This window comes from Diceros bicornis, chromosome 25 (assembly GCF_020826845.1).
Source record: "Diceros bicornis minor isolate mBicDic1 chromosome 25, mDicBic1.mat.cur, whole genome shotgun sequence".
Taxonomy (NCBI): Eukaryota; Metazoa; Chordata; class Mammalia; order Perissodactyla; family Rhinocerotidae; genus Diceros; species Diceros bicornis.
Window position 1 is genome coordinate 13,269,232 of NC_080764.1, and position 23,882 is coordinate 13,293,113.

The 23,882-nt window shown below is 53.3% G+C and overlaps 1 protein-coding gene across 1 annotated transcript in view; it reads left to right on the forward strand.

Moving 5' to 3' along the window:
* MYH9 (myosin heavy chain 9) overlaps positions 1-23,882 on the forward strand; it is a 92,352-nt gene that overhangs the window by 58,895 nt on the left and 9,575 nt on the right. Inside the window, exons 12-30 of the mRNA XM_058568440.1 lie at positions 1,028-1,180; positions 2,738-2,911; positions 4,566-4,739; positions 6,841-6,955; positions 9,118-9,311; positions 9,665-9,786; positions 10,632-10,701; positions 12,523-12,683; positions 13,633-13,741; positions 14,769-14,900; positions 15,390-15,596; positions 16,038-16,175; positions 17,227-17,350; positions 19,254-19,425; positions 20,229-20,441; positions 20,875-21,019; positions 22,343-22,549; positions 22,779-22,883; positions 23,135-23,287. Coding sequence (XP_058424423.1) covers positions 1,028-1,180; positions 2,738-2,911; positions 4,566-4,739; positions 6,841-6,955; positions 9,118-9,311; positions 9,665-9,786; positions 10,632-10,701; positions 12,523-12,683; positions 13,633-13,741; positions 14,769-14,900; positions 15,390-15,596; positions 16,038-16,175; positions 17,227-17,350; positions 19,254-19,425; positions 20,229-20,441; positions 20,875-21,019; positions 22,343-22,549; positions 22,779-22,883; positions 23,135-23,287 — 2,868 coding nt within the window. The remainder of the gene's footprint in view (positions 1-1,027; positions 1,181-2,737; positions 2,912-4,565; positions 4,740-6,840; positions 6,956-9,117; positions 9,312-9,664; positions 9,787-10,631; positions 10,702-12,522; positions 12,684-13,632; positions 13,742-14,768; positions 14,901-15,389; positions 15,597-16,037; positions 16,176-17,226; positions 17,351-19,253; positions 19,426-20,228; positions 20,442-20,874; positions 21,020-22,342; positions 22,550-22,778; positions 22,884-23,134; positions 23,288-23,882) is intronic.

Genomic DNA, 23,882 nt, shown 5'->3' on the forward strand with positions numbered 1-23,882 from the left:
CCCGTGCCAAGCGGCTGTCTCTCCACCACCTGCTGTCTTGCTGCCTTGATGAGAGACGAGCAGGAGTCTTTTCCTCAGCTGTGCCGGGCGAATGTGCCCGCCTCCCCCAGGAGCTGAGGTCCCTCCTGGCCGGGACCAGTTCCCCCCCAGTTAGCGGTTTCTCGTTTCTGTCATGATGATGGGCATTTTTAAGGTGCTGCTACCGTCTCTCAAAAATACTTTGAAGTTCGCATTGATTAGTCCTTTTTCCAGAGGGTACTGTCTACAGTGCCTCACACTAGTGGCTGACAGCCCATGGGTGATTCTGTGCAGAATATCCCACCAAAGCCAAGAACTTTGTTTTCCAAAGACAGTGTGCATAGTTATTGCCAGCTGTTCTTTTCCCTGATAATTAAAGAACCGTTATTTTTTCATTATGAAAATACTACAGGAACACTTAAGATTCAGAAAATACAGAAAAGTCTAGGGAAGGAAAAAGATTGCCACAGTCCTACCCAGTGATGATTATTGGGCAGCTCTTTATTTCCTGCAAGGCTTTTTCTTTTGAACTTGGTTGTCACCCTGGCTTCTTATTATGGAACTTTTCAAACATTGGCAACATAAAGTTAAGCGACTAGTGGAGTGAGCCCTGTGTGCCCGTCACACAGGCAGCTTCAGGAGTTACTAGCACATGGCCAGTCTTGGCTCATGGTTAATCTCATCTTCCCCCAGCCCTGACTGCATTATTTGAAGCAAATCTCAGACATCTTGTCATTTCTTCTCTAGATACTTCTGTGTGTCCCCATTTAGTTTAAAAAGGTCTTGGCAAATGTCTTTCTAAGTTTACTATGCTGTTGGATATGTAGGTTGTTTCAGCTTGTTGTTATAAATAACGTTGCAGTGAATGTATTTGTGTGCAAGCTTTTTTCTCATCTTTAGGGCTGTTTCTCTGGGGGAGTGCTCCGCAGGGGGAATGACTGGGGCAAAGGGCACAAGATTTAAAGCCTCCTTGTATCTGACACTCCATCCCCTGGATGTCCCCCCCAAGGCTGACTTTGCCATTGAGGCCTTGGCCAAGGCCACCTACGAGCGCATGTTCCGCTGGCTGGTGCTACGCATCAACAAGGCTCTGGACAAGACCAAGAGGCAGGGAGCCTCCTTCATCGGGATCCTGGACATCGCCGGCTTCGAGATCTTCGATGTGAGCTTCTCCCTCATGCCCTCCTTGGCCGCCTCCTTAGCCTCTTGGCAGCCCTCTTCTTGGGCTAGTCACCCTCTTTCCCGGGGTCCCACAGCAATCCGAGTTGGCCATCTCCTTCCTTGCATGGCGACGGTGTATTTTAAGCTTAAACAAGCATGCCTCTTCCTAGCCAGGGATGCTGGAGAGAATGGGACCTTTTACATGGTGTTCTGGGAGGCTTCACCGGCTGGTACTTTCTGTTGATTTATTCTTCCAGCAAATATTCACTGGGCGTTGGGACAAGACATTGTCCCTGCCCATAAAGACTTTGAGGTCTGGCAGGAAAAACTGATAATTACAGTAGATCAGAGGTTCTTAACCTGGGGTCCATGGCACATTTCAGAGGAACCACGAACTTGGGTGGGGGAAAAAATTACCTCTTTATTCTTCACTAACCTCTCATTGAAATGATGCAGTTTTTTCAACTGTGAGTTGAGCAAACTGCAGAAGCCACACTACACTAGCAGTGCTTGTGACGTCACCGATAGAAATCAGATGTTTTCGTATCACAGCACTTGGTGCAGGGATGTTGTAAATATCATTTATACTCATCTTTGCTTCAAAATTTTGGAAGTTATTAAGCCCACGGCTCGTGCTTGTTTTTTTTTTTTTTTTTTTTTTTTATAATTTTATTCTACTCTTTTTTTTTTTTTCCCCCAAAGCCCCAGTAGATAGTTGTACGTCATAGTTGCACATCCTTCCAGTTGCTGTATGTGGGATGTGGCCTCATCATGGCCGGAGAAGCGGTGCACCGGTGCATGCCTGGGATCCAAACCAGGGCCGCCAGCGGCGGAGTGCGCGCACCCAACCGCCAAGCCACAGGGCTGGCCCCCTCGTGCTTGTTAATAAAGAAGCACAATGTATTACAATGTTATAATATTTTGATAATTATATATTTTTTATTTATTTATTTTTTTGTGAGGAAGATCAGCCCTGAGCTAACATCCATGCTAATCCTCCTCTTTTTGCTGAGGAAGACCGGCTCTCAGCTAACATCTATTGCCAATCCTCCTGCTTTTTCGCACACACCCCCCCCCCCCCGCCAAAGCCCCAGTAGATAGTTGTATGTCATAGTTGCACGTCCTTCTAGTTGCTGTATGTGGGACGCGGCCTCAGCATGGCCGGAGAAGTGGTGCCTCGGTGGGTGCGTGGGATCTGAGCCCGGGCCGCCAGTAGCGGAGCGCGCGCACTTAACCGCTAAGCCACCGGGCCGGCCCTGATAATTATATTTCAACATAACTTCTTTCCTTTGTAATCTGTCTATTTTATGCATTTTAAAACGTTATTCTGAGAGGGGCTTTATCAGACTTGGAGAGGTCCATGGACCCCCAAAAGTGAGACCCCCCTGCTGCTGTGTATGATGAGGGAAGGCCCCTAACTGTACAGCCTCCCCAGGGGGCAGCATCGAGGTGCCCAGGGAGGTCCTTCCTAAATCCCTGTCCTGTTCCTTCCCGAGGGGCCCGCAGGCCTCGTCTCGGGAGGGCGGGCACCTCGCTGACGTTTCTTCCCTCCCCGCAGCTGAACTCCTTCGAGCAGCTCTGCATCAACTACACCAACGAGAAGCTGCAGCAGCTCTTCAACCACACCATGTTCATCCTGGAGCAGGAGGAGTACCAGCGCGAGGGCATCGAGTGGAACTTCATTGACTTCGGCCTTGACCTGCAGCCCTGCATCGACCTCATCGAGAAGCCGGTAAGCCACCCCTGCTCTACCTCAGACCTGACTTCTCGCTCGTCTTCTCCGGGGATCCAGCCCTCACCTCGTGTGCCATGTTGGTTGTGGGGGTGTTTGGTTCCGTTCCCTGTCGGTGCCACCTGGAGGAAGAAGCCCGGGGGCTTAGATCTGGTGCCTGGGCGCCTCGCCCAGCTGCCGAGCAGGTGAGGATGTGGCTGGTGCCCAAGCATCGTCTTTAGTCTTGGAAGACCATCCAGCATCTCCAAGAGGGGTGGACTCAACAAGCCCTTCTTTGGCTTAAAGAAACAAGCCTGCTTTTGTGTAGTCAGATCCTCTCCGCAGACACTTCCTCTGTAGCACAGAGTGGTGCAGACCCTGGTGTTACCTGCTGTCCCTGGTGCATGTCTGCCCTCTCTTAGGTCTAGCACAGCACTGGAGCTTCTGTTCCACAGAGTTGGCTGCTGGCGGGCGGCGGTAGATAGAAAACCCTCCCCCTTTGCCATGAGTTCACGCTGAAAGCTCTTGCTGAGTGTGGTTTGGGTCGCCTGTTAGTGCTTTAGGTTTAGGGGGTGCTCTTTAATGGAGCCTGAGCTGTTTCCATTTCTGGGTTATCTTTTGATTAGAGTTAAATGCACTGAACACGGGTCCTCCATAATCCTGAGCTTTTTGAGAATATGTCCACCAGAGTCACACTGAAGCGTTAATTTATCAGAAGGCCTAGGAAGAAACTTGTGCATTTTGAGAGTATTGCTCAAGGGGGTGGGGGTTGAAGCTGTCCATGTCCTAATGTCCTAATGTGAAACAGTTTATTTATTTATTTATTTATTTATTTTTGTGAGGAAGATCAGCCCTGAGCTAACATCCATGCTAATCCTCCTCTTTTTGCTGAGGAAGACCAGCTCTGAGCTAACATCTATTGCCAATCCTCCTCCTTTTTTTCCCCCCAAAGCCCCAGTAGATAGTTGTATGTCATAGTTGCACGTCCTTGTAGTTGCTGTATGTGGGACGTGGCCTCAGCATGGCTGGAGAAGCGGTGCGTCGGTGGGCACCCGGGATCCGAACCTGGGCCGCCAGTAGCAGAGCGCACGCATTTAACTGCTAAGCCACGGGGCCGGCCCAAAACAGTTTATTTTTGAGTTGAGTTTTCCAATGCACAAGAACTGGCTTCAAGTCCTGCTATCCAGTCTCCACCGTGCCTGAGTCTGCTTTCTTATCTTATAAACTCAGTGTACGAAGGTTCTTGGGGCTCTGGGGCGCTTTCTCTTCCTCGAGGGGCTTGTCCTAAGTGTCATGTCTCACCACATAGCTGTGCAGACACAGAGCCTGTGGGGAACCTATTGAGGGCAGCCTTGTGGCAGGCGGGTCAGGGGGTCTACGTGGTCCACCGAGCCCATCAGGTGATTTCCAGTGTACTCATGTTGGAGAACCCCTGTGATGGATCCTCGGGTTAAGGTGTGGACCATAGCCTAGACCCCAGAAGCTTCTTTTTAGTCTAGAACTCTTAAATTGAGCACTTTCAGTAATGCTCCCTTTCTTTCCCCTATGGGGGAAGTCCTGCCATGTTCTGGTGAGATTCTGGGGTTCTGAAAACCAGGCTTTGGCTTCTTGCGAGAGTGGGGGTGGGGTGGATTCCCACGTTGTGCTCACCCATGCGGTGCTCTGCCTCCTCCAGGCAGGCCCCCCTGGCATCTTGGCCCTGCTGGACGAGGAGTGCTGGTTCCCCAAAGCCACCGACAAGAGCTTCGTGGAGAAGGTGATGCAGGAGCAGGGCACCCACCCCAAGTTCCAGAAGCCCAAGCAGCTGAAGGACAAAGCTGACTTCTGCATCATCCACTATGCTGGCAAGGTGAGGAGAGACACACGCAGGAAGGTGCCGGCTGGACCTTCTTGGGAGAGGTGGAGACGATTCCAGGACCGTGACAGGGGGCAGGGGCACAATATTCTCATCTAGTGACTTATCGGATAAGATGCCTGGTGGCAGTAATCAGCATTCACCCCACTCTCCCACCTTGCAAAACACTGTCACGTGTTACATTTCAGTAGAAGCTTGCAGCAATCCTGTAAGGTCCTCAGGCTGATATAACGTTGTTGTGTATTATTATTAGGTGCATTTTCCAGGTGTGGAAGTGAGATTTGTGCTAAAGGCACAGGCTCTGGAGTTTGAATTAGAGCTCTGCCACTCTATGACTTTGGGCCAGTTACTTAACCTCTCTGGGTCTTGATTGCCTCATCTGGAAAATGGAGGTGACCACCACCGTACAGGGTTATGTGTTTGAAATGAGCTTGTGAAGCCCAGCGCTCACACAGGTCAGTGCTTTAGGGCAGGGCTTCTCAGCCTCCGCGCTCTGATGTCGTGGACCCCATCAGCCTTTATTGTCTGGGACTGTCATGTGCGTTGTAGGATGTTTAGCAGCATCCCTTGCTTCTACCCACCAGAAGTCAGTAGCACCCTCCCTAGTTGTGACGACCAGAAATGTCTCCAGACATCCAGACGTCTCCAAACGTCTCCTGTTGGGGGGGCACAATCACCCTGGTTGAAAGCCATCGCTGTGGGTGATGGCTTTGAAATTGCCGAGGCTACTGGCCAGTAGAGTTGGAACTGCCCTCACACCTCGCTGGCAGACGTACATCTTTCAGTTTGCTTGTTACTGGGGCTTAAACCTAACCAAACAGGGGTGTCCTGAGTCCATAGAGGTCCGTGCTTAGATTAAAGCTGGTTCTTCTCAGCAAGAAGTGTTCCTTGCATGAAGTTAACAAGTAATTGCAACTCAAACATGATTAGATGGGCTGGGCCCAGGCTCCTTGTCAGTGACCGTCCCCGAGGAGAGCCAGGAGCTTTCACAGCGCAGCTCCCGAGCCACACGTGGTCCTCGCCCGCCGCCCCTCACGTGGCCCCGCTGCCTGGCCTCTCCTACTAGCTTGTCTGGTTCCTGAGGCTGCTGAGCAACTCTTGACTTTAAAATACTCGTTTGTAAAACAAAAAAACAAACAGTTTCTGTCGTTACCTAAGGTAATGCCGCCTGAGCCTGTATCTCCACGTCCACTTTTGTTAGAAATGCACGTGCACAGAAACGCACACAGGAGGGCTTTTACTGCAGTATTGTGTATAATGCAAAAAACTGGGCCCTTCGAGGGGCCTGACTGATGAGACTGGCTGTGGACGTCTGCGCCTGGGCTGTGCTGCAGCCGCTAACAGGACGAGCACACTGGCTGTGCCCAGGTGGACACATGGGCAAGACACTGTCTCTGGGGCTTTTTCATCTCCCAGGAGGTAACTCTGCTCCTAGGGAAGCAGAAGCCAACATCACACACCTCATCATTGATAGCCGTGCACGTGAGGACCACTGGCCTGTGATCAGCGGTCACCTCTGGGCAGTGGCGTGGGTTAGGAAGAGGGAGGCCCAGGTAGCCTGCTGCTCTGTTTATATTGTTCTGGGATCTTTACAATGGAAATATAGTATATTACTCGTGTTAGTAAGAACATGTTTCAAAAGAGGTAAGAATAATACATGTTCAGTGGAAACTTAGACCTCCTAAAAAAACAAAGCAAAAATTACTTGTTCTGTTACTAAAAAGAAACATTATAACATTTTCATGTCTTTCTAGGATTTTTTCTGTATGTTCATATTACCTAAAAAAAAAATTAAAAATAAAATATTCTCTTGTATAGCCGCAACATAATTTTCTTAGCCTGTCCCCTGTTGCTGAGTATTTGCGTAGTTTTTAATTTTTTGCTCTCCTAGTAGAGTAACACCGCAGAGAACATCTTGTTGATGCCCCGTTGTCCTTGTCATTCATCATTTCCTTCTTAGGGCTGGAAACACCGGGTCAAGGGGTGTTCATGATTTTTAACTTTTCCACACGTGCAGTCAGCTTGTCCTCAGAGAGGTTGTGAGAGCTTGTGTCCTCAGAGCAGCCTGTGACTCGGGACTGTCTGCTTCCTGCAGGTGGACTACAAAGCCGACGAGTGGCTGATGAAGAACATGGATCCCCTGAATGACAACATTGCCACGCTTCTGCACCAGTCCTCCGACAAGTTCGTCTCGGAGCTGTGGAAGGATGGTACGCCCTTTGCCCTCCGCCCCCTGCCCTCCAGTGGCTGTGGCCAGGCCTCTTCCCACCTTTGCAGTGGCCAAGCCGCAGAATAAAGGCACGTCCCCACATGACACAGGCGGGGGGGTTTCCGTCCACGATAGCTCCCATGAGAGAGGTCTCCCCCAAACGCAAGGGTGAGGCCGCCCTTGAGTGTCCCTGTGGATGCTCGCCGGGCAGAGTGCTTCTCCGGGCTTTGCTGGCTGCAGACAGCTCCAGCGCTTCCCAAGTGTGGGAATTACAAGGCACCCAAAGCCTTGCCACCGGGTTTCCTGTCCCTGCACCTTACTGTACTTCCGTCCTCTCTGCGGTAGGCTGGTGGCTCTGGATTGTTCTTTCTCCCTGTTTCTGTCGTTTCTCCTTTCCTCTGCCTTGGTTTTGCTTTAACCTCTCTGTTGCAGAGATGCAGAGCACTCAGAGAGCCTATTTCTATCAACGCTTTCCTATTCTCCATCTAGAACCAGGTGACTGGCTGCCCGAGTGCCGTCCTCATGTGTGGTGCATCCAGGGCTGTCGGCACATGCTTCTGCTGAGTTTTTCTTGCCTGTTGGCTCTTCCTGCCTGGCTGTGCCCTTCCCTGTCTGCCCCTGGACTTGTGGGCAGGCTCCCTCCCCTGTGCCCATCGCAGGCCTCCGGTAGGAAAACGGGCAAACGAGAGGCTTTGTTTGGATATTTGGGGACTTCACGTTATAAATCTTAAAAGGAAAAGAATTGTTTAAAACTCCATATCATCTTCAGAGCTCCACCTCGTACAGGTGGCATCTTAGTGCTTGAATGGCTGCCGGTATCTCAGCATGCGGTTTAGGTGTGTGCACGCTGCCGTGTCTATATGCACCTAAAAGCTAAAATGGCGTTTGTGCATTCATTCAACAGTCACTCAACAAACGCCTGCTCCCTCTGGGCTGGGCCTCCAGCGGGCAGGACATGCTCACTGAAATGACCAGTTATCACGGGGCACGTTTCACCTTCCTCTGGGCAACCTAAGTGGCCTTCACAAGCCCCCTGCTCCCGGGAAACCCTTGGTGGCCAGTAAGATGGGCCCTGCGGTGGCTGCATAAGGTCAGAAACGCCTCTCACTTTAATTGACTGGTCATCAGGTCCATCCTCACTGCCAGCTTCTGTCTTGAGCAGCTGTCCTTTTTGCTGTCTTCAAATAAATAGTAGAGATCTGGCCACAAAAGAGTAGGAGACAGGCTTTGTCACAGAATTCTGAACTTTTGCGACCAGCCGTGGAAGGCTTCAAATTTAACATTGGCTCTCGCTTAAAACTGACCTCAAATTGCTGGCCACTTTGGTTGGGTTTGTTTGTTGTTTTGTTCTCGCCTTGGAGGAAGCAGTTCATCTCACTGCCCTGGGCCTGAGCCAGTGGCAGGGCTGCTTCCTGGGAGGGTTGGTTTAGATGGTAAAGACGCATGAGTGAGGAGACAAAGCAAGACGCAGGAGCGTGGAGGGGTCCTCAGACTCGGAACAGTCACTGTCATTGTGAATCGCTGGGACTCTATACTTCTGACACCACCAGGTGCTGCCTCGGTCCCTGGTTTAGAGAGTTCTGCACGGGAAGATTCCAGGTAGAGAGGGAATCATCCGGACTCCTGTAGGCGATGGCTGAGTAGCTGTAGAGCTCCCACCTTCTGACTCCTAACCCCATGCTCTTAGGTAAAGGTCAATGTGAATTCAGGACACTGATTTTTTTTTTTTTTTCAACTGGGACCATAGGACTGTGGGATTCTGTAAGTCAAGTTTTAACACCTCCTCAGAGCCAGGCTAGTGGAATAGCTAGGCTCACTATTCTGAAATACATTATCAGCTTTATTGTGTCTCTTTGGGAATAGGAGCTTCCAGAGTGGGCTGAAGAAAGGTGACGTAGATATGGATTAGCCAAAGGACTGTTCCCCAGCAGAGACAAGCCTTAGTGCCTCTGCAGTCTTTCCACCCTCCTGCTTCCCACTCTTAGGGTGAAGTGTGCTCAGCATTTGGAAATGATCTTAGCCCTGTATGTAGACTCCAAGCAGAAAGGGTCCCGCTATTCCGTAGTCTCACCTCTTTTTCTGTCCAGATGTCTGTCTCTTTCCTGCCCCTCTGCCCCCGCTGGGACCGCTGGGTATTCACCTGCTTTTGCGTGATCTCTGCAGTGGACCGTATCATCGGCCTGGACCAGGTGGCCGGCATGTCAGAGACGGCGATGCCTGGGGCCTTTAAGACACGGAAGGGCATGTTCCGCACCGTGGGGCAGCTCTACAAGGAGCAGCTGGCCAAGCTGATGGCCACGCTGAGGAACACCAACCCCAACTTCGTCCGCTGCATCATCCCCAACCATGAGAAGAAGGTGCGGCCGCTCGGCGGCGTGGTGTGGGCAGGGCACATGTGCAGGGTGTTCAGGCCTTGTCCGTCTCCCTGAGCAGAAACCATTCCTCGCCCACAGCACACTCAGAGCCCTCAGTGAAGTCCCTGTACACGCTCAAGGCACTTACAGGAGACAGGCTAGTTTTTAGCCTGCTTGCCTACTTGGTTACGTTGTATCTCCTGGACCTGGATCATGTAACTCAGCTGTCAAAACCCGTGGGCTGCAGCGACTCCTGGGGGCTTTTGCCCTGTTGAGTCCAGAGGGGCCCACCCGACCTTTCTCCATCAGTACCTAGGCACGGAAGCAAGGCCACACGTGTGTGCTTTCTTCTCTAGGCTGGCAAACTGGACCCCCACCTGGTGTTGGACCAGCTGCGCTGCAACGGGGTTCTTGAGGGCATCCGGATCTGCCGCCAAGGCTTCCCCAACCGAGTGGTCTTCCAGGAATTCCGGCAGAGGTGAGCCAGGGCCGACAGCCTGTCTCCCGGCCCAGGAACGGGCTGCTCCCCAGCAGGGACCTTCGGCGAGGAGGCTGTTTCCTCGTCCATGTGGAGCTGAGGTCTGGCCAGCTCCTTACACGGTCCTTCTCTGTGCCTCCCTCTAAGTGAGAAAGGATGTCCCCATTTTATGACTGGAATGTTATCTTGTTGACTCTCACTCCTGGTGACTGTGGGGACCTGGCGCTGTTTGCTGCAGTCAGAGGAGCTATGGAAAGAAATTAAAAAGGGATCAGCCAGAGACTTGGGTGTTAAAGGAACTTTATGGAAACGGAAGCCGCAGAACGCTGCGGCTCCTTGCTGTGTGTGCAGAGAGGGTCATTAGTGCCACTGTCCTGTTTGCCTAATGACTATGTTTAGTGCCAATTGCTGTCACGAAGCAGCCCTGTATTTCTTAGACCATCCATTTATCAGCAGTTCCCTGCAGCACCTCAGGGAAGAGATGAACATGGCCGTCCGGGGTTACAGACGTAGATACTGGGCATTTAGCAATTAGGAAGCCCAACCTAAAGCTCCTCCTTGAGTGATTGAAACAGTCCAGTGTGAGTTTCCATTTGCTTTCAGGAAGACACCAAGCCTTTCTGTGTCCTGCAGCCTAAGAAAAGAGCAGGGTGGGATTTGCTGAATGTCTCCCTTTCTTAGGAGACTTCGTGGAAAGGATTCTACATCTGCTGCGCTGTCGGGATGATCCTCAACTCTCTGTTCTAGGCGATGCTCTCGGGATGCTCTTCCTCTCTCAGTATGTTCTAGACCACACAGAATTGAAGCGAGGGGTAAACCGACCTGGCTTCTTTTTTCTTCCTCAGGTATGAGATCCTGACACCAAACTCCATTCCTAAAGGCTTCATGGATGGGAAGCAGGCATGTGTGCTCATGGTGAGTTGAGCTGCCGTCTCCGCCTCCCTCTGGTTGCGTGGACCTCTGGCTGGTGGTCACCCACCTCGTCAGTGCCTGTGTGACTGGATGGTGCCCTTAGGGTCGGTTGACGCCTGTTCTCTGTTGTGCTTCCAGTGCTCCAGTTCTCATTCTGCCAGGTACCCTGAGTGGCAGCCCTCTCAGCCCTCGGATGGTCAGGGACGGCATGTGGGACCTGGGCAGTGAGGAGACTAGAGCTGCCGTGTGGCGGGGCTCTGTTGTGAGACAGTCCCTTCCTTTTGGGGCACATTCTTGTGCTTTCTTGCTCACGTCTCCTCTGACCTTCTCACCCAGTGTGGTCGGCAGGGCAGCAGGCCCAGAGCACTGCAGCTGGCCCAAAGCCACCAGAGTCCATGCTTCTGGACCTTTCCCTTCTTCCCCCACCCCTAGAGCAGTGCTTGATGTGCAGGGGGCCCTCTGAACTCTGCTTGAATGAGAAGGCCTGGCGGTGGCTCAGTGGCCAGGCTGGGGCTGTACCCGACCCTGGTCATTTTTCTGCTCTGCAGGTGTCCTCTTGTTTCTGATGGGTCCAGGATGAGCAGCCACTGCCTTTGGTTTTCTTTGCATTCTTTCCAAAGAGTCCCGAGAGAGGATGGGCTGGCGGGAGGAAAGAGAAAAGGGAAGAAAAAAATTCAACACTGACTATATGCAGAGCACTGCATTAAGTGATAGGGAGGTTGAGGCTGGAAAAAGAGGGAAAAGACGCAGCTCCCTGCTCTCTGGTGCTTATCAGCTGGTGAGAAAGGAGGCGTGAAGGATGGAGGTGTGCCTCCGAGTGCTGTGTGGGCCACCCTTTCTCCAGGCTGGTTGCTGGCCAGGTGAGGGGTGTCTTTCCTCCAGACACAGGTGGTTCCCCTTCCCTCCCTGCTCTGCTCTGCAGGGAGGGGGATGAGGAGCAGGGAGGGAGATGCTCTTGTTGGCTCCTCCTCCTCTGGTCTTCACTTCGCCCTGGGCCGCTTCCAGGACAGCCAGGGCCATTTGTGGGCACCGAGGGTCCCCCAGGTCCCACTTACCTATTCAAGCCTCTGCCTTTGGAGCTTGTTCTAAATCCCTTCTCTCCCAGACAGACAGACGCATAGACGTATATACCCTTGCCCTTGGGCTTTACAAGGGAGTACAGACGCTGCTCAGTAATAATGACAGCTCAAATGTACTCAGTGCTCATCACCTGCTTGACCCTGCACTGAGCACTTTCCATGCATTCTCTTGTTCAATTCCTGCAGCTCTGCTATGAAGGAGGCCTATTATTTGCTTTGTTTAACTTTTTTTTTTTTTTAGTTAAAGAGAGGATTATTCCCATTTTACAGCTGAGGAAACGTGGGCCCATAGGGGTTAAGGCCCAGGGTCACCTTATTCGTATTTGATTCTGGGCCTGGCCTGATCTGGAGCGTGTGCTAATCTTAGTGACGACGATGATGATGCTCAGCGACCTCTGGTCGGAGGGTGGCCCGACTGGGCATTTAGAACGTGATTCCAGTGTGCAGAGGTGGGAGATAGAAGGAGAAGACCTTTAAAGTCCCTTTAACGCCAAGGTTCTGTGTTTCTCTGCAAGTCTGACTTGTCATCCTGCCCTGTGCTGGCACCCACCTGTCCCTCTTCCCACTGTCCCCCTGAGCCCCACTCTCTCTGGCACCGGGTGAAGGCTGCCCGGCAGAGAAGCGATAGCTGGTCCGCAGACTCTTCAGGAAGGAACACTGTCCCGAGGCCCCTCCCCCGGCTAGGCAGGTTCTGGGTGTGGCTCCGCGATGGTGCGCGGTAAACAGCCTGCTCTCCCCCATCTAGATCAAAGCCTTGGAGCTTGATAGCAACCTGTACCGCATCGGCCAGAGCAAGGTCTTCTTCAGGGCTGGCGTGCTGGCTCACCTGGAGGAGGAGCGGGACCTGAAGATTACCGACGTCATCATTGGCTTCCAGGCCTGCTGCCGGGGCTACCTGGCCAGGAAGTGAGTTCCGGGAGACACCTGCCCCCGCCGGTGCCCCACACTCAGGCCCTTCTGAGCTCCCCTGGTGCAGAAGGGCGCTTAGGAAGCTGTGGCCTGGGGCCCTAATGCTGGTCAGTTGTCTGCCCCAGGGAGGCCCACGTGGCTCTCCCTGCCCCTCTGCTTCCTGCATTTCTGCCTGAAGTTTAAAGTGACAGAGTAGGAAGGGGGTGACTGAGTAGGAAGGGGTGACTCAGTCACCCTATTTGCCTGCCCGGAAAGCTTCTGCTCACCCGTATTCCTCATTGTGTCCCTTGTGTGGGGATGACAGCCGGAGCCTGGCTGTCCCGAGTACCTCATGCTCCCGGTGGAGGAGGCCTTGTGTCCAGAGCAGCTCAGGGGCTCACCTGCTGCAGGATGTGTGGCAGCTGCTCCTTAGTCCCTGGAACCCCTGTGTCTGTGCTCGGGGACGTGCGTTCCAGCGCAAGCGCTGAGCACTGGGGGAGTGCGGCTTGGGTTCCTGGTGTTTGGACAAACGGAGCCTTCCTTTATCCAGAAGCCCTCCCGCTGACACCTGACAGCCCACCTTTGCAGGACGTCAGCAGCTGCTGTTCACCAAACGAAGCCCCAAAAGTGGGTGGCATGAGGGTGGGAAGCTGAAGTCAACAGGTGGACTTAATGAGCAGCGATCACGTGTGACTCGGTTCTATAGTTAGTTCACAAGGGGCTGTCACCCCATGGACTCACTCGCCCCTTAGGGAAGGAGGGTGGTCTGGTGACCTAGGCCCTTGTCACCCTCTGCAAGGTTACCCACAGGACTCAACCCAAGGCCAGTCTCCTTCCCTAGACTGTCTTGCGGTGCCCCAGGCAGGGGTAGGTGCCCCCAGAAAGGCCCTGGGGTGAGCTCAGGACTGTCAGGTTGGAGGTCCGCGTCCCCCTGCCCTGAGTGTCGACTGTGTCCCTTGCCCCGCAGGGCTTTTGCCAAGCGGCAGCAGCAGCTGACGGCCATGAAGGTCCTGCAGAGGAACTGTGCCGCGTACCTCAAGCTGCGGAACTGGCAGTGGTGGCGGCTCTTCACCAAGGTGGGTCCTGGAAGGGCCCTCCCTTGCTGTAGCCGGGGGCTCTGCCAGCTTGCCTGTGGCAGAGGGGGCGGGCAGGCCTCACCCTGGCCTCTGGCCTCTGTGCAGGGCTCACTGCCCTTGGGATTGGCACTTGGGCTTTGCCCACCCCGTGCCCAGCAGAGTGAGCCCAGGATGGTCCTGCCCTGCGGGGTCTAGAGGTGTGAGCGCTGAGGCATTTGTCCAGTGTGGACGGCCACAGCCTGCTGCCAGGTTGGGCCACAGTCGCTCAGAGCACCTCCCAAGATAGAAAGGCCGTGCACGCTGCAGCCCCACGTGGTGTGGGGCCCTGCCCTCCCGAGAAGCCACGGGACAGTTGGTCAGAATCTGCACACAGCTGGATGGGCCCTCCCTCGCCTTTTAAAAACCCCCTAATTATTAAAGTTGTTAAGGCTGCTTTTGTTTATAATAAGTAATGTGTGGTAATTGCAAAAAGTTAGACTCACAAAAAGCCATCAAGGAGAAAATAAAAATTCACCCACAATCCCTTCAACCCTGAGGCAACATCTCTGAGTAGACGTTTCACTATCTATTCCCACTGTCTTTTCTTTTACTCCCTTTGAATCTTCACTATGTAAACCATATACATTCTTACATAGCTGAGCTCTGACTTGTATAAACAGTCTTGTATTTTGCATTTTCCATTGAAAATTCCTTCGTAAGCATCGTTTTAAAAAAGTCAGCATTCTGTTCCCTGGAGACATTTCACAATTTATCTGGCTACTTTTCCAATGATGAATCTTTATCTCCTTCCTAATTTTTCACTTCATGCATACATAGGGATAGTTTCCCTGAAATGTAATTAGCAGGTCAGAGGCTTATGGCACACAGCGCCAAATTGATTTCCAGAAAGCTTGTACCCGTTGGCACCTCCTCCGCACAGTGGGCCTAGTTGCCTCTCGCTCTTGTGAGCTGCATTTGCACAGGTGAAGGGAAGGCCTCATGGCTGTTAGCTGGGACAGGCATCTTCAGCTTCTATCTCCTCTCCTAGGTCAAGCCGCTGCTGCAGGTGAGCCGGCAGGAGGAAGAGATGATGGCCAAGGAGGAGGAGCTGGTGAAGGTCCGAGAGAAGCAGCTCGCTGCTGAGAACAGGCTCACAGAGATGGAGACGCTCCAGTCCCAGGTGGGTGTCTGTGCTGGCTCCTCCAGGTAGCGCAGCTGCTCCCAGTGCTGCCACCTGCTGGCCGTCGGTAGGCAAGTCGTGTTTGGAGTTTAAAGAGGTGTTTTTCTGTTAGCGCAGGAAACGCGTGTTAATGTCTCTGTAGACCCCATTCAGGGTTATGTGATATATGAGGCCGCCCGATGGGATGGAAAGCTCGTGAGTGTTGGGTTCAGGCCCAGCTCCAGCACTTAACCTCTCAGCATGTTTCCTAGGGATCTTGGGTACAGCACATGGAGTAGTGGTGGAGGTTGGGTACAGCACATGGAGCAGTGGTGGAGGATAGAGGGACGTGATGTTTAGAAAGTGCCTGAGAGCTTGAGCACTCTCGAGATGGAAACTGCTCATGTCAGCCTAGGCCTCTCCCTCCGGAAGCCTGAGCTACAGAGCATCTGTCCTGGAGTGGCTTGAGGAGGTCGCACGGAGCTTGCATTTTCCACGTGTTCTTTGCAGCTCATGGCGGAGAAGTTGCAGCTGCAGGAGCAGCTCCAGGCGGAAACAGAGCTGTGTGCCGAGGCCGAGGAGCTCCGGGCCCGCCTGACCGCCAAGAAGCAGGAGCTGGAGGAGATTTGCCATGACCTGGAGGCCAGGGTGGAGGAAGAGGAGGAGCGCTGCCAGCACCTGCAGGCGGAGAAGAAGAAAATGCAACAGAACATCCAGGTAACCTGCCTGGCCCCGCTCTGGAGAAGGGGCAGGGCCAGACCCCAGAAATGGGGCGAAGGGGCCGGGGCGCAGTGAGGGGCAGTGACTAGACCTGGAGAGAGCACAGAACTCAGAGGCCATCCCAGGCCAGCTCCTCACCCCTTTATCCACTTGGGGCAACCTTGGAGAGGCTTTCTCTGATATGACTCAGATCTCTGTGAGCACTGTAACTGAGTATCGAAGTCCATTTAACTTCCCGCCCTCGGTCCTTGTTCGGGCTGGTCTGAGGAGCAAGGTGATTGGCTCTGCTTTCTGCCCGCGTCACTGGAGGGAAGGGGTTCTTGTCTTGTACCCCAGTTTTAAATATGTGATCCCCAAGTGGGAGTGGGGCCACGTCTCAGCCCTGCCTCTGGGCTCGCGGGGCCCGTGCCCCTCACGGCCTCCCTGGCTCCGCGGTAGGAACTGGAGGAGCAGCTGGAGGAGGAGGAGAGCGCCCGCCAGAAGCTGCAGCTGGAGAAGGTGACCACTGAGGCCAAGCTGAAGAAGCTGGAGGAAGACCAAATCATCCTGGAAGACCAGAACTGCAAACTGGCCAAGGTGAGGCCCTGGGGGCAGCCGCCGAGGGAGGGCAGAGCTGAGACGTGGGCTGCGGAGGGCAAGTGGGCTCTGCGCAGGGCCGCACCGTCCTGTCTCTCCGACTGCGGTGCTGTGGCTTCTCTCGGCAGCGGTTATTCTTCGTGGGTGTCCCCTGGCCTCTGGGCGCCAGGGTCGTGTTTGAAGAGATGTTTCTCACAACTGAGTGGGGCCCAAGGGAAAGGTTTGACGTTTCTCCCCAGTAAAGCTCTTCACGAGCTTTGAGACCCGAGCCTTTGTAGAGCAGAACCACCTGTGTGGCTTGCATGTCGGTCACTGGTGGAGTTTGGGCACCGTGGTTGCTCAGCGGTGAGATGTGGGTGCCCCTCCAGCTGTCTCTGCGGTGGCGGCTCTTTCTTCTGAGAACCTAGTTGGGACCCTGTCAGCATCTGCCATTGAGCAGATACCTGGGAATTGTGTTAGAGGAGAAGGAAGGACGGTCAGAACGCCATTGTCCATCCCCAGAGGGTGGGGTGGGGGCTGACATGGCAGGACGCTTGCCTGGGGACTCTGTGACGCAGGGAGTGAGACGCTCAGGCTGAGTGACGGTGCCTGTTTATTATGGTGGCCTTAGGGGGACCTTCCTGAGATTAGGACTCCAGTGCTGGCCACACTACGCAGAAAGTGAGGATAGTAGCCTGGGGCACTTTGGGGGTGAGAGGAGCAGGGAGTTCAGAGGCCACCTGGAGGACAAGTGCAGGGCATGGAGAAGGTGGCGCCGTCATGCCTGTATTCCCTCACTGGCACCAGCTCCCACCTGGAAGCCTTTCTAACCTGAGCCCAAAGGGGTGACACAGGTACAAGAAGGAAGATCAAGGAAGCTTATCCAGCTGTTTCAGGGGAGCTAGTGACCTTGCAGAGTTACCCCTTTGATCCTGGAAATCCTAATGAATCAAGTATTTAAGGCCCTGTCCCTCCATTCAGTCCTCATTTTCCGGGCGAGTCATGCTTTGAAGAGAGCTCAAGTGTTCCATGCTCAACTAACACTGAGCTCTGACCCACCCTCGCCCCCCAGGAGAAGAAGCTGCTGGAAGACAGAATAGCTGAGTTCACCACCAACCTCACAGAAGAGGAGGAGAAATCAAAAAGCCTGGCCAAACTCAAGAACAAACACGAGGCCATGATCACCGACCTGGAGGGTAAAAGGGGGGTGGGCGGGAACCGTCAGGCTCGGGAACCGAGGCATCCACCGCCCAGGGGCCGGCCAGGGCCTCAATGCCAGCAGCAGGCATGCCAGGCAAGGCTCGGAGTCTGCAGCACCTAGCCACTGCCCTTATGGCCTGGGGGACAGCATCAGGTCCCTACGGGACTCTGGGCCGCCAAGCACTGGCACTTACATTTGGGGAGGGACATTCCCCCGGGTGAAGCATATTTGGAAGAAAGCCTTGGTGTTTCTCTGTTTGCACCATGTGTTTCAGAAGCTTTGGGACTTCCTAAGAGGTTCTGGGTTTGACCCCCAGCTCTGCCACTTACTAGCTGTGTCATCTTGCACCTCTTAGTTAACCTCCATGAGCTCTAGTTTCTCTCACCTCTAAGACACAGTGAAAGGGTGTTTGTGTGGACTAAATGTCTATGGACACGCTACGTGTACTGTAAAATGCTAGACAGATATTTTGAGAGGCCATTGCTTGACTGGGGGCAGGGTGACAGGTCGTGCCTTCATCTCCCTGTGCCCCGGGAATCTGTGGTGGTGAGGAGGACGGGGTACAAGCACAGGTCTGTGCCTGTCTGAGGACCCCTCGCCCCTGCCCCTTGAGAGGAGTAGACAGTTGGGGGAGAAGGGAGAGCCTAGACCTCTGTGGCTGCTCAGAGCTTGTGCCAGAAACCACTGCTCCCTCTGCAGAGATGCGGGGCAGCCCAGCATGTCCACGGCAGTTGTTGATGCCCACTGAACGCAGGGCCAAAACCATCCAGGCTGACTGCTTTTGGGATTTTCCCAGCTTGGTTTCACGGCCCCACCTGCCCCCCTCGTCAAGGGTAGGGAGATCCTGACACAGAGGGCTCTCTTCCCACAGACTCCCTCCCTCACCTGGGATAGTCTGAAACACTCGATAGTCCGGGAGGTCTAGGAGTGACACACCTCCTGAGTTTGCAGACATAAATTTTGACACTAACAAGTGTCAACAAGGATGTAGAACAATCAGAAGACACACACACTTGGTAGACGGCTTTGGAGAACAATCTGGCGTTGCCTAGTGAGGTTGAAGCTCTGCATGTCTCTTACCCAGTGTTCTCCCATGTGCGCTAGGAGTCATGGGCAAGAATGCTCATGGCAGCGTTGTTCATGAGAGCACACAGGGGACGTAACCCAAGTGCCTGCAGCTGTAGAATGGATGGATAAGTTGTATAGTCACATCGTGGAATACTAGACCGAAGTCCAAATGGATATGACACTTAACTTGCTAAATCTCAAGACCATAATATCGAGGGACAAAGGCAAGTCAAGGAATAAATATCACTACCCCTCGCTGAGCACATAATATGGGCCAGGCACCTTTCTAAGCGCTTTCAGATATTGACTCATTTGAGCCTCACAACAACTAATGGAATAGGTTATCTTATATCCTTGTTATTCAGATGAGGCACAGAAAGGTTAAGGAGCTCACCTAAGTGACGTCAAAATGGAATTGTAAAGTCAGACACCGGACCCTGACGCTGCTGTATCGTCTCTGTAGAATTCATACAAGACAGTTCCCTTATATAAGTTCAGATTGATGCAAAACTAAACATTACATTTTTAGGGAGACAGACTTGGTACAGCCTTGAAGGAAAACAGGGAATTATAAACACAAACCTTAGGATAGTAGGTCCCCTGGCAGGGAAGGTCAGTGGGTGGGGTTGGAGAGACAGAATGTGGCTGCTTGTAGTGATGTTCTCCTTCATCCAGGAGTTGGGTACGAGTGTCTGTGTATTGTGATCATGTAAACCTCACATATGTTTTATAACAAACATTTGCTATTTTATGTAAGAATTAAAAACAAAGACAGAAAAGTCTGTGGCCACGGAGGGCTCTGTTGGCATCTCCTCATCCTTCCTTCTCAGAGCGCCTCCGAAGAGAGGAGAAGCAGCGTCAGGAGCTGGAGAAGACCCGCCGGAAGCTGGAGGGAGACTCCACGGACCTCAACGACCAGATTGCCGAGCTCCAGGCTCAGATCGCTGAGCTCAAGATGCAGCTGGCCAAGAAAGAGGAGGAGCTCCAGGCTGCCCTGGCCAGGTGAGGGTCAGAGCATCAGCCCTTGCCCAGGTGGCCAGTGCCAGCGCTTCCTGCTGGCTTCCTGCCATGGTTCTTGGTGCATCAGTGAGCTGCGAGCATTCACTCTGCTGTTGTCTTAGAAGCCATTTCACTGCAGAACATATCCTGTTTGCTAAAAGCATAGTCTAAGGGTTCTTCATCCTTGGTCAAAAAAAGACATCCACAACTCTGTCACCCAACCACAACAATCCTCCTTTTTTAATTTCATGTCTTCAGGCACGCTTTTTAAAAAAATAGACTATTTTTTATAGCAGCTTTAGATTCACAGCAAAATTGAGCTGACAGTGCAGAGAATTCCCATAAATCCTCTGTCCCCACACGCACAGCCTCCCTCATGATCAACATCTCCCACCAGAGTGGCACACGTTACAGCTGATGAACCTTCATTGACATATCATTATCACCCAAAGTCCATAGCACATTTGTATTTTTACTTAGTTGCAGTCATTATGGATTGTAGCATTTTATTTCCTTTTTTTTTTTTTAACTTAACATTTGAATTTTTTTTTTCTTTAAAGCACTGAATTTTAATTTGGAAAATGAAATGATTCTGCTATGAGGTTTTCCAATTCTCAAAGTGGTGTTACCCTTAAATCTTCTGGATGCCTCAAACAGATATTGTTTTTGCTGAGAGGAGCTCCTAAGGGCAATGATTATGACTGCCGGAAGTGGCTTTGGCTGCACCTCTTCAAAGCCTTTTCTGCAAACTCTGCTCTCTGAAGGTGAAAATGGCCTCATTCTGATGTTGTTGGTCTCTTTGGTAGAGTGGAGGAAGAAGCCTCCCAGAAGAACATGGCCCTAAAGAAGATTCGGGAGCTGGAATCTCAGATTTCTGAACTCCAGGAAGACCTGGAATCTGAGCGTGCTTCTAGGAATAAAGCTGAGAAGCAGAAACGGGACCTCGGGGAAGAGCTGGAGGCTCTGAAAACAGAGCTGGAGGACACTCTGGATTCCACGGCTGCCCAGCAGGAGCTCAGGTGTGCCATGGGACCGACTGGCCAAGTCACTAAAGATTGGGGTGGGGGCACATGGAAGGGGAGACAGTGGCCTAGAAGGGGTGGACCCCAGGCCTCTGCACACATGTAATGGCCTTATCGTGTACCAGAGAGCAGGGAAGCTGATGGTTTCTCAGCAGCTTCTCTCTACCAAGTAGAAGACCAGTTGAAGAACCTGGCTTGGAGTTTGGGTGAGGCAGGGTGGGTTTTAAGGTTGAAAGTGTGCAGAAGTCTCTACAAAGTGTGTCTACAAACCTGGGCTGTAGGATGGACGGCCAAGGAGGGAGGCCAACGGGCAGAAAAGCTGCCAGGTGGCTAGTGCCCTTGCTGGCCTCTCTGTGCAGCCAGGGAAGAGCCCCAGGGGCAGCATCGCTCCAGAGTCCCCTGCCTCCATTCTGAGGGCATTTCTCTCCAGGTCCAAACGTGAACAGGAAGTGAACATCCTGAAGAAGACCCTTGAGGAGGAGGCCAAGACCCATGAGGCCCAGATCCAGGAGATGAGGCAAAAGCACTCGCAGGCCGTGGAGGAGCTGGCGGAGCAGCTGGAGCAGACAAAGAGGGTGCGTGGGCTTCCCCGGGGACTGGCTCCGCGAGGCTCCGCCACTGCGAGTGGAGGCTGCTTTCAGGGGAGGGGCCCTCCTGGAGACCGGCTGCCCCTCCGGGCCAGTCCTGCAGAGCAGAGTGGCTCCGGCGCCAGACTGCCTGCATCAGAGTCCAGGCTCCAGCCTTTAGCGGCTGTGTGACTTGGGCAGATAGGTACCTCTGTGCCTCAGTTTCTCCATCAGTAAAGGTCTGTCCGTCTCCATCTGATGCTAGGTGTCTCATTTGCTCATGTGAGCGAGTTGAGAACGTGTAAACTACTTTGGTAGGAAGGACTCAGTTCAAGAATTATTATCATTTATTCTGTTCAACAACCTGCCAGACCAGAAAGCTTCAAGGAATTGGAGCGACCCTAAGACTGTGTTTCAGAGGGCCTTAGGGTCCTTTTTCTGAAGGCTGGGTCTTTTCTAGGACACTCCCACAAGCATTCAGCTGGAGTCTTTGTGGGAAAACCCTGGGGATGTTAATCTCAGCTAGTTTCTCAGCCAGGCAGCTGATGGCTGGGCAGTCCTTAACGAGAGAAGTCCTGCCTCCTGTGGCTTCTAGCTCGTAGCCACTCTTGGTGGCAGCCCAAGAGGTCAAAGACTCTTCCACATGGCACCCTATATAGTATTTTTAGGAACATGTCTTGTCCATCTGTCTCGCTCAACTTCCGCCTGGTTCTGTACAGGTTGAAGCCTTTCCTTGTCTGTAGCTGCTTTCACCAAACATGCCTTCGCATTTGTGCAGGGTCCGGCTCACCCTTGACCTTGCCCATGACCCTGTGGCCGGCTTGGTGCAGACTAGAATGGGATTGTCACATTTATTCTGTAAACCCCACTTTATGGTTTTGAAAGAACTTTACATTAGTTGTTTGAACGTCACATTTCAAAGAGACTTTACTAGAAGTCTAACTATGAATAATAACAGTTTCCCTCATCCTATAACATTATCGCTAAAATCATAACATCAGCAATGACGATACCTTTCACTTGAACGCTGCCTCTACCCAGTGAGGGAGGCCGGGTGGGGCTTGTTTCAGAGGTGGGGAAGCTGAGGTCCTCAGAGTGGAGGACGGGTACCAAGTGTCACACACAGTTGAGCGGTGAGCACGGGTCAGCCCGAGCCTCCCGGTGCAGGGCTCTCGCTAACACACCGTCCCCTGAACTTGCCCAGCATCGTTTTTGCTGCAGAGGCAGCCGATTGTGGATCTGGATCCACCAGCTCTTCCAATGCTGTTGGAGAGACCAGCCTCCTGTCAGGGCGCGGATGCCCCTTTCACGTCTGTGCTTTCTCCCCACCAGGTGAAAGCCAACCTTGAGAAGGCCAAGCAGACCCTGGAGAACGAGCGGGGGGAGCTGGCCAACGAGGTGAAGGCCCTGCTGCAGGGCAAAGGAGACTCGGAGCACAAGCGGAAGAGGGTGGAGGCACAGCTGCAGGAGCTGCAGGTGAAGTTCAACGAGGGAGAGCGAGTGCGCACGGAGCTGGCCGACAAGGTCACCAAGCTGCAGGTGAGGCCCCGCAGGGACTGGGCCCGGGCGGGGGTCCCTTCAGCGGCTCGGCCTGGCCTAGATCTCCAGGGATCCCGCTCTTTCTCTCTCTCGCCTCAAACTGGCTCCTCAGTGAGGCCTTTGAGGTTCAGCCTGTGACTCAGGGCTAGCTTTGCCTGAAAGAGCCGAGGTGGGGCCGGAGCACCCATGGTCGAGCTCATGGTCCTTCGTCTCTCCTGTCCCTGTGCAGGTTGAGCTGGACAACGTGACAGGTCTTCTCACCCAGTCTGACAGCAAGTCCATCAAGCTCACCAAGGACTTCTCCGCCCTGGAGTCCCAGCTGCAGGACACGCAGGTTAGTGCAGTGACGGGTCCCTGCAGGTGGACCTTTCCTGGGAGGACCCTGTGCCCATGAGGCATTAGCTGCCAGGCCTCTGGGTCTTCCTCCACAGAGCTCCTCTGATTACCTGTCCTTCCCTGCACCCATGGGGTCTCTGGGTCCTCCCGGCTCCCCACCAGGTCTTTGCTGGCTGTCCCCTGAATCAGAGGGACCAGCTCTGATGCTGCGCCTCCTGAGCCCCTGCCTCCCTCTCATCCTCGGAGTAGGAGCTGCTGCAGGAGGAGAACCGGCAGAAGCTGAGCCTGAGCACCAAGCTGAAGCAGATGGAGGACGAGAAGAACTCCTTCAAGGAGCAGCTGGAGGAGGAGGAGGAGGCCAAGCGGAACCTCGAGAAGCAGATCGCCACTCTCCACGCCCAGGTTCGGTGCTGGCTCTCCCACGAGACGCCCCAGGCCGCCCAGGTGGCTCAGGGAAACTGGTCAGATTCTGCAGGCTGGGGAGCTTCCAGCGGGGCGCCCACCTGGACACTGGAGGCACAGCCCTGCCTAGTGGGTCCAGCCAGGCCTGCCCTGAGCTGGGCGCCCTCCCTTGGGGAGCTCCTGCCCTCTCTATTCAGACCGGGCCTCAAGCCTGGGGCCCCCAGGTGGAATCCAGGGATCCGTGAACTTGGAGGAGACATAACATCTTTCTGTCACTGATCTCTGGCTGACATTTAGCATTTTCTTCCTTGATGAACATGGGCCACGTGGCAGCTGCGGTGCCTGTGGCCTTGTTCACTGGAACACTGGTCGTCATGCCCGAGCTGTGGTGGGGCTTTGGGAATGTCATTGCTCCTCACCACTTCAGGAGGCTGCTGTGTGATGTGCTAATAGAGAAGCACGGGGGCTACTGTCCCAGAGTTTTTAAAAATACCTGACAACTGTATTTTTCTCTATTGGTTTGCTTGGTGATCCATATTTTACCTTATGCGTGTTAAAACATTATGAGAAGGAGTCCATAGTCTTCTCTAGACTA